Source organism: Sander vitreus, chromosome 7 (genome assembly GCF_031162955.1).
Source record: "Sander vitreus isolate 19-12246 chromosome 7, sanVit1, whole genome shotgun sequence".
NCBI classification, from domain to species: Eukaryota; Metazoa; Chordata; class Actinopteri; order Perciformes; family Percidae; genus Sander; species Sander vitreus.
In genome coordinates this window covers 22928388-22938173 of record NC_135861.1, presented here as the reverse complement: position 1 = coordinate 22938173, position 9786 = coordinate 22928388, and the positions used below count along the sequence as shown (strand labels likewise).

The 9786-nt window shown below is 39.3% G+C and overlaps 1 protein-coding gene across 1 annotated transcript; it reads left to right on the top strand.

Moving 5' to 3' along the window:
• The first annotated feature begins 2837 nt into the window (after positions 1-2837).
• Positions 2838-4822, top strand: kcnk15 (potassium channel, subfamily K, member 15). Its single transcript, XM_078254003.1, has 2 exons — positions 2838-3286; positions 3500-4822. The coding sequence occupies exons 1-2, from the start codon at positions 3004-3006 to the stop codon at positions 4507-4509; spliced, it is 1293 nt and encodes a 430-aa protein (XP_078110129.1). The 5' UTR covers positions 2838-3003; the 3' UTR covers positions 4510-4822.
• The last annotated feature ends 4964 nt before the right edge of the window (positions 4823-9786 follow it).

Below are 9786 nucleotides of genomic sequence, written 5' to 3'. Positions count from 1 at the left end.
GTAAATGACATGATAATATGTGTGTGTGATAATGAAATGTAACTGAGAGAGCAGAGAACAGAGAGTGAAAACAAAATCAATGAAGCATCTCTTTGAGTCTAAATACTTATCCTTTATTCCAGGCCTGATGGGGATTGATGGGCCTCCTCCTCACTTTGTTCCAGGTCCTTGGGCTTTGAAAAGGATGTGAATACAAGCTGTGTGGATTGATAGGTGGCTGTTAGGGCTTTAGGTTCCTCTCTTATCAACTGAGATGTAATTGATTTATGGAGAGCTGGTTTGAATCACAACAGGGATGCAAGTGTGCTGATTTAGCCACTTAACACAAAAACAGGTCTGCTGAGAGCAGGTTGCTCTGTTTAAGAGGAACAAAGGAACAAAGAGTAATCCACCTGCAGTACCCTGCTGGTGCTTCTAATGCCTACTGTGACATAAGGATGATGCTTCTATTTAGTTTTATCTGATACAACTGTTTGATGTTTCTTTTCTTTCCATGTTTGACCAGAAAAATGCAGCCTGAATAATGACACTTGTTGTGATGCAGTGACAACGTAATTCACAGAAAGAGGGCCCGGATCATTATTAGTTCTCCCACTTAAAAAGATGAGAGAGGCCTGTAATTTTCATCATAGGTACATTTCAACTATGAGAGACAAAATTTCAAACAACCTACAAACAAGCAAGATTTCTGGCTCTCACAGACCTGCAACTTCTTCTTTAAGAGGCTCCTCTGTCCTCCACTCGTTACCTGTAGTAATGGCACCTGTTTGAACTTGTTATCAGTATAAAAGACACCTGTCCACAACCTCAAACAGTCACACTCCAAACTCCACTATGGCCAAGACCAAAGAGCTGTCAAAGGACACCAGAAACAAAATTGTAGACCTGCACCAGGCTGCAATAGGTAAGCAGCTTGGTGTGAAGAAATCAACTGTGGGAGCAATTATGAGAAAATGGAAGACATACAAGACCACTAATAATCTCCCTCGATCCGGGGCTCCACGCAAGATCTCACCCCGTGGGGTCAAAATGATCACAAGAACGGTGAGCAAAAATCCCAGAACCACACGGGGGGACCTAGTGAATGACCTGCAGAGAGCTGGGACCAAAGCAACAAAGGCTACCATCAGTAACACACTATGCCACCAGGGACTCAAATCCTGCAGTGCCAGACGTGTCCCCCTGCTTAAGCCAGTACATGTCCAGGCCCCTCTGGAGTTTGCTAGAGAGCATTTGGATGATCCAGAAGAGGATTGGGAGAATGTCATATGGTCAGATGAAACCAAAATAGAACTTTTTGGTAAAAACTCAACTCGTCGTGTTTGGAGGAGAAAGAATGCTGAGTTGCATCCAAAAAACACCATACCTAGCATGGGGGTGGAAACATCATGCTTTGGGGCTGTTTTTCTGCAAAGGGACCAGGACGACTGATCCGTGTAAAGGAAAGAATGAATGGGGCCATGTATCGTGAGAGTTTGAGTGAAAACCTCCTTCCATCAGCAAGGGCATTGAAGATGAAACGTGGCTGGGTCTTTCAGCATGACAATGATCCCAAACACACCGCCCGGCCAATGAAGGAGTGGCTTCGTAAGAAGCATTTCAAGGTCCTGGAGTGGCCTAGCCAGTCTCCAGATCTCAACCCCATAGAAAATCTTTGGAGGGAGTTGAAAGTCTGTGTTGCCCAGCGACAGCCCCAAAACATCACTGCTCTAGAGGAGATCTGCATGGAGGAATGGAAATGGAAATACCAGCAACAGTGTGTGAAAACCTTGTGAAGACTTAAAGAAAACGTTTGACCTCTGTCATTGCCAACAAAGGGTATATAACAAAGTATTGAGATTAACTTTTGTTATTGACCAAATGCTTATTTTCCACCATAATTTGCAAATAAATTCATTAAAAATCCTACAATGTGATTTTCTGGATTTTTTTTTCTCATTTTGTCTCTCATAGTTGAAGTGTACCTATGATGAAAATTACAGGCCTCTCTCATCTTTTTGAGTGGGAGAACTTGCACAATTGGTGGCTGACTAAATACTTTTTTGCCCCACTGTATATTGGGACAGTATATTGGTAATCTTATTTTATCTCTATTTTAGTCTTTTTTTTCTTCATGTTATTCTTCCTATTTCATTTAACATCTTCACTTGCTTTTCTTTTTCTTGCTTTTGTCACTTGATAACTTGACAATAAGTCTACTTTATTATTGTTATTATTTTGAAGCTGTTCGTAATTTAGTATTCATTGTTTTTTCCCCCTTATTTTAGATGTCTTCATAGGACCAACACAATCCCTTCTGATCCATTGATGTTTTGGTGTTTTGTAACTAGTGCAAATAAACACTAACAAATCCATTTTATTTAGTTTTTAACATGTTACTTGGGCATTGGTTACTTGAGCTCCAGACACGAGAATTTACATATTTTAGGTTAGCTTTCTAATGGTTTGTGCTACTACCTGAAACCGGTTGTCCGTGTATCTCAGCCTCTGGATGTCTCCACCTTGGATGCACAGTTTTAAGGCCAGTTCTAATGTGAAACCCCGCTGGTTGCTGTCCATGGTGCTGAACCCCCCTCCTAATGTTAGATTGGTATCTGCCGGGTCGAGTCGGGAGTTTACTTGTTGCACACAGCGTTGATAAGGCATTGGACATTGGTGCTAAAGCTTAGCCTACTATGTGTCTTATTCATACATTACATTACACACAGCTTTTATTTTTATTTTGGACTGGTTTGCGCATGCGAAGAGGCAAGCTGAGGCCACTTTCTTAAACAGATGACAGCGCTCTCAATGCGCACAGCAGGATATGCGCGTTTTTACATAAACAAGACATCTGAACCTGGTAACACAGATTTCTTGTTTTTTTCCCCTACACGCCTCTCCTGCTACCACGTTTCACGCAACAGGCTGCAACACCGATGTAAAGTCTTCCCTGAGGAACAGTAGCCTACCACCTGTAACTGTGCCTATCTGCTCCCGACTTCATTCACGCCGACAGCGAGGATGAAGAAGCAAAACGTCCGGACCCTGTCGCTCATCCTCTGCATGTTCTCCTACTTGCTGGTGGGCGCCGCGGTGTTTGACACGCTGGAGTCCGAGTCTGAGAACTCCCGCAGACGCGTCTTGGAGCAGAAGCGCAACGAAATGAAGAAGAAGTATCGCTTCTCCGAGGACGACTACCGCGAAATCGAGCGAGTGGTGCTGCAAGCTGAGCCCCATCGCGCCGGGAGACAGTGGAAATTTGCTGGCTCTTTTTACTTTGCCATTACAGTCATCACCACCATTGGTAAGTTGATGTAATGCTTCTATCTTTAGAGCTGAGGGATAATGTTTTACTGTGTTGCTATTGTATTGTACAGTGGGGCATTTATATAAAAAAAAAAAATTCTACATCATTGCAACATTTAAGGCTTGTTTTGATTCCAAACAAATTAAAAAAAGACAATTGATCCATACAAGCGTGTCAGTGTTCCTCTCATTTCCATCTCTCTGCATTAAGGTTACGGACATGCAGCACCAGGCACAGACGCAGGAAAGGTCTTCTGCATGTTCTACGCTGTACTGGGAATTCCTCTTACTTTGGTCATGTTCCAGAGTCTCGGAGAAAGGATGAACACGTTTGTCCGCTATCTCCTACATAAGGTGAAGCAGTGCCTGGGATGTCGATGCACTGAGGTGTCTATGGAGAACATGGTCCTGGTGGGCTTCCTGTCCTGCATTGGAACACTGTGTGTTGGGGCTGCAGCCTTCTCCCACTTTGAGGGATGGAGCTTCTTCCATGCTTACTACTACTGCTTCATCACTCTCACCACTATTGGCTTTGGGGACTTTGTGGCCCTACAGAAAAAGGAGGACCTCCAGGAGAAAACGCCCTACGTGGCGTTCAGCTTCATGTACATCCTGGTGGGGCTAACTGTTATTGGGGCCTTCCTGAACTTGGTGGTGCTTCGCTTCCTCACCATGAACACTGAGGATGAGCGGAGAGATGCTCAAGAGAGGGCATCGCTGAAGAGGGACAGAGGCCTGCTGGATGGGTCTCTGGGTCTCCATGTTGTAGGGGAACAGAGCAGAGGCAGCCACAGAGAGAGGAACAGGAGCAATGCGGTGCACAGTCGTAGCCACAGTACACTCTTGCTCCCAATGGAGGAAGGAACCAGCCGCACCAACCTCATTGCTTCCCCAGTGGAGGATCAGCTGAGACAAAGAAGCCCCTGCAGACACAGGCTGCCGTTTCAGATCAAGGCAGGCAGACGCAGGCCAGAATCGAGCCTCAGCTCCCTCTGCTCATGTGTCTGCTACCGTTTGGGGATTTGTGAAAGTCCTCTTATGTCTCGCAGTGAACAGCATGGCTGCCATGTCAATTCTGTTTACTACAACTCAGTCTCTTATAGGATCCAGGGCTGCTCGCCAGGTTCCAGGGACAACACTGGACTCTCTTCCCCAGGAAGCACGCTCTCACCTGGGAACAGCTTCCGTGAATTCCCTCGTTCAAGGAGAAAGTCGGTCTAAAGAGCACTTTAGTGAAAGAGAGTGTTTGCACAGACTGTACACAGTATTTTCAATGACACATGTATTTTGTGTTAAACCTTGTGCATGTCAGAAGACACTGATTCTGTCAAACGAATACGTTGTCTGTTGTGCCTATTTAAGATTTGAATTTAAGTTAAGTAAGGATGATATTTCTTATCCTCTTTTACCATGACATTATTTATGTTAGTGATTCTGCTGTGTTCCTTGCATGTAAGCGAAAGTGCAGTGCATGCTAAAGTGAATGTATAGCACACAATGTGAATGCATGAGTGCTATGTACAGATGTAAACAGTTGGGCTTTTAATTTACAATTTTTACAGTATTTTGGATATAGTGCCACATGAGATATGTGGCTTCTTAGCGCTGTGGATTTAATACATCCTTTTATTATTTATCATGGGGGGGTGGGGTCAGAATAAATAAAACTTTTCTGTGTATTGATCAGCATTAATGCACTGTAATAGAAAGAGATTATAATTGTTACATGACTGATTCTAATGTAACAACAACACAACAGATATGTAGCAGGTTACAAATAAACTTACCCCAAATCCTAGAAAAATTGTTACTTTCCAGCCGGGGAGGTGTTGTTTCCATGTTTACTAGGTTTGTAGTCAGATTTGATGTGAGACTCTTACAGTATTGTTTTATTAAACCGAAGGAATGTGATATACATATATACATACATATACATATATATGTATATATATATGTATGTATATGTTGGTATATATATATATATATATATATATGTATATATGCTTGTATATATATATATATATATATATATGTATGTATTTATATGTGTGTATATATGTATGTTTGTATATATGTGTATTTATGTGTGTATGTATATGTGTGTATATATATATATATATATATATATATATATATATATATATATATATATATATATATAGGGTCTGAATATGTCCTGCACCATTGGAATAAATTCCTTCATTCATGTACTCCTGGGCTCCAGGCACCTTTGTTGTTTTACCTCTTCTAACTCTCCCAAGTATTCTTGTCTGTTTGAGCTATGAAATAAATAATAAAAAGTACATAAACAACAAAAAGAAGAAAATATCAATATTTCAAGTCAATAAACATCACACCTTCTCTACTGTCACAAGATAAAATCACATCATGCGTCTTAACGTCTGCACTTTACCTCCAATTGCTATTTTTAAAATCTGTTTTTCGGTTTGAAATGAGGAACAGAAATCATGAAGTCTATACATAAGTGCCCCCCAGCATACATTTCAAGCCATCTGTTCATCTGCTGGAACAGTAAGCTACTTTACATATAAATGTAAAACTGATAGGGCAATAGAATCTGAAATGGTGATTGGTTATGAAATGCCAGCTGCTCTGGCTGCTTGGGGATAGAAATGTTTCCTCTCTTCCTTACATTGTCACATCACATGCGGTAATTCTGAACCATTCTTCACTGTGTGCAACAAGTCAGGTTAACAATGTCAGGTTAACAAAGTGTTTCAAATATACAGGATTTTTTATCATTTTGAATGATCTCATGATAGAGAAAAAGGAAGAGAATGTAAGATACAATAACTTTGACAAGGTGGCCCTCTACAGGTGATAACACTGTGAGGAAATGTGAGCAAAGGAAAGTCCCAAATACTTAGGTAAAATATTTAGCCACTAGAGGGCAGTATATCCATGCAACAGCAGTAAACTGGCTGACGTTCATCCTTGTGTTCATCTGTAAAAATGTAATTTGATTGAATTCAGACACAATGAACAGTATTATAGCAACATGGATAGGAATTGGTATGTTATTATTTTTATGGAAATTTTTGCCATGGTGGTCATTACCAAACAAGTTCACACATCCTAAGTCAATTATATTGATATAGCCCACAAATCACCCTCTATCATTAGACTCATGATTCAGATAATGAAAAACTCCCCCACAAATCCTTTTAACAGGAAACAAGAAATGGGAGAAACCTCAGGAAGAGCCGAGGCGGAATCCCTCTACCAGGACAGACAGATGTGGAATAGATGTTGTGTGTATAGAATGGAAAGTAGCAGAATTATTGTGATGGTTGTATGAAGGACAATTCTGATTCTGTTACTTTTTATTATTAAAAGTGGTACAAGTTACTTTTTATTATTAAAAGTGGTTCAGTCATATTTCCTAAGGTGAATGCATACTTTTTTTTTTTACCATCGTGCATGTATTTATGCATGTCAAAACATACAACATTTTTAATGGTAAATAACAAATGTAAATTACTGTGTGAACTCTCAGAACTAAGGATTGCTCCGTGCATGCCTACGCTCAACAGCAGCAGAGAAGCAGAGTGTGCATGCACTTAGAGTGTTCCTGTGCCCAGAAAGTGATCCAATAATGGCACTAGTATTGATACTAGAAACAAGGCTTAGTATCGGCAATATCCTGCCTCTCAAGGAATTGATTTCAAAATACTACTTTTGGTTAATAAAGCACTAAACGGTTTAGGGCCAAAATACATTTCTGTCTGATCTGCTGCTACATTAAGAACCATTCAGGTCGTCTGGGAAAGGTCTGCTTTCTGTCCCCAGGGTTAGAACTAAACATGGAGAAGCAGCGTTCGGTTTTTATGCACCACATATCTGGAACAAACTCCCAGAACACTGCAGGTCTGCTGCAACTCCAGGTTCTTTTAAATCAAGGCTGAAGACTTTTCATTTTGATGCTGCTATTTTTAATAGTTTTGTTGTGTGTTATTTGTAATTGTTCATTTCTTACACTGCACTGTAACTTTTATTCTTGTATTTTCATACCTGTCTTATTCGATTTTAGCTGTTTTTATAACAAATGTTTTTAATGGTTTTTAACTGCTCTTTAATGTTTTATGTAAAGCACTTTGAATTGCCTTGTTGCTGAAATGTGCTTTACAAATAAAGCTGCCTATTGATATTTTAGATTTTGATCTGACCAGTCTTAGCAGTAAGAAAACTAAAATAAACTCGTTCTCTGAGAATGGATCCTGTAATGGAGTCTAAAACACCATCGTATTGGCAGTGGTCAAGGACGCGCATCCTCCTGTCAGGTATTACTGTGTCAAAGAGCGAGTTAAAGAAAAATACAGATGTAACTCAGGGTTTGGATGATTCCTCCGAGTGCACTTCTGTACTGTATTATCCGCAGAGCCTTTTCTCATTGACTGGCCTTGTTTCCATAATTTCATTAGATAATCAATATCTGTTAAATCAACATCGGTAGCTATCATTTCTAATACAAATTAGCTTACATTGTTTCTAATACATCAAATGAATCGATTCAAATATGAATTTTCCAGGAACCGGTTATCAAACAAACTGCCTGAGTGGTACGAAGTATTGGCACAAAACCAGGACACAATTAGTTTACATTGATGGATTACAGTAGAGATGCCCCAACCTTTACAACACAGAGGCTTAAAATTACACAGCATAGTGTGCTCGATGGCCACTTGTTATTCTCATTTGGATGTCCTTGCATAAGAGGTTTGGGTTAAAAGGGATGAGTTTCAATGAAATCAGAGCATAATCCTGCTGCTAATTCAATTTTATTAACTGTTTATTATCATTGCAGCATTTTCCATCGTATCCAAAAAGGTAGAATTCATGCTGGTTGAAGTGAACTAAAACAGAGAGAGAGGTGATCTTTCTTTCATTATGCGTATATCACAGACCCATGGAAATTCCCCCTGGTGACAGAAGAATCCCTTCATCTTATGCAGCCATTTGTACTTTCTGCCCAAACTATTTTAGGTTTTGTGAGAGGTTTTTTTTTGTGCCCAATGACATGGATAAAAGTAAAGTGCTACATCTCATGCTATAATGAATGATCTTGTAAGGGCTATCCAAGTAGAGACTTGTTAAAATAGGAGCTGGTGCTAGTACTCTATGGAGAAATAATTATACTTATCTCACGTTTACTACAAATTAATTTGAAATATAAAAGTGTAGTCTGCTGTAAAGTAACATTACGCCTCCTGTTATTCAACTCACGCCTCTTATTACTTTTTTTTTCTGTAAAAGTGAATAAACAGTTTGTATTTCACATGCAGGGGATGTCTTTGTCACTTTTCTCAGTGTGATTGTGTTTATTTCCCCCCATACACACGTATAAAGCATAGGTCTCGAGATGACAAAAGACATCTTGTGTGACACAGATAATGGATCAATTTTAAAGTGTCTACTCTGTGCCATTTAGCAGTTGATGGTTGCAAGTAAGCATGCATCAAAAGCTTTAAAACCAAGTCTTTATTGCCATCGTTCAACAAGCTCCTGTATGATTTCTTTATCGTAAGATAAGACACTGATGATTGTAAACGTGTGCTGCATACATCCCAGGGCCTTTATTTATTTATCAAACTGCAAACAGTACAAATGTGGACTAAAGTGAAAGTTAAAGTAAAATAAGTTGACCTGTACATTTGAAGAAGTTTTTACCCCGTTAAAATTAAGGTGAAAGTTGAGTAATGGCTTCAATTTTATGGGATTATTTCCTTTTTATATCATTTAGATACTCCATGAATAAATCCTTATGAGTGAAGGTAAGATCAGCTCAAAATAAAATACATAATATATTTGATATAAAATATTTGACTGTGGAGATAAACAATTAAACCCTCTTTTGTACACCCATCCAATAATTTATCCATTAATTAACCTCAAATGTGCATCTTAATTGAATAATTCAGGTCCTTTCAGTTACAAATTAAGGTGTACCTGTAATGGTATTGTGTACATTTTAAGGGGCTTTAAACTTTAATCCATTTTCCATTAAGGTGAAAGATGTTCCATTAAACAATGGAAGTGTTATCCATTAAAATGTATCTTAACTGAAAGCATGCAGATGATCCATTAAATGAAGATCTTAATCCATTAAATTAAGATCTTCATCACATTTTCCCCACTGGAAGGGCACCTTAGAGTACAGTGGCCCTGAAGTGCAAATCACAACAGCAAATAGAAAAACGCAACAGCAAATCATAAAACACAACGGCAAATAGGAAAACACGACAGCAAATAGGAAAACACAACAGCAAATAGAAAAACACGACAGCAAATAGGAAAACACAACGGCAAATATGAAAACACGACAGCAAATAGGAAAACACGATGGCAAATATGAAAACACGACAGCAAATATGAAAACACGACAGTAAATAGGAAAACACGACAGCAAACATGAAAACACAACAGCAAATATGAAAACACGACAGCAAATATGAAAACACAACAGCAAATATGAAAACA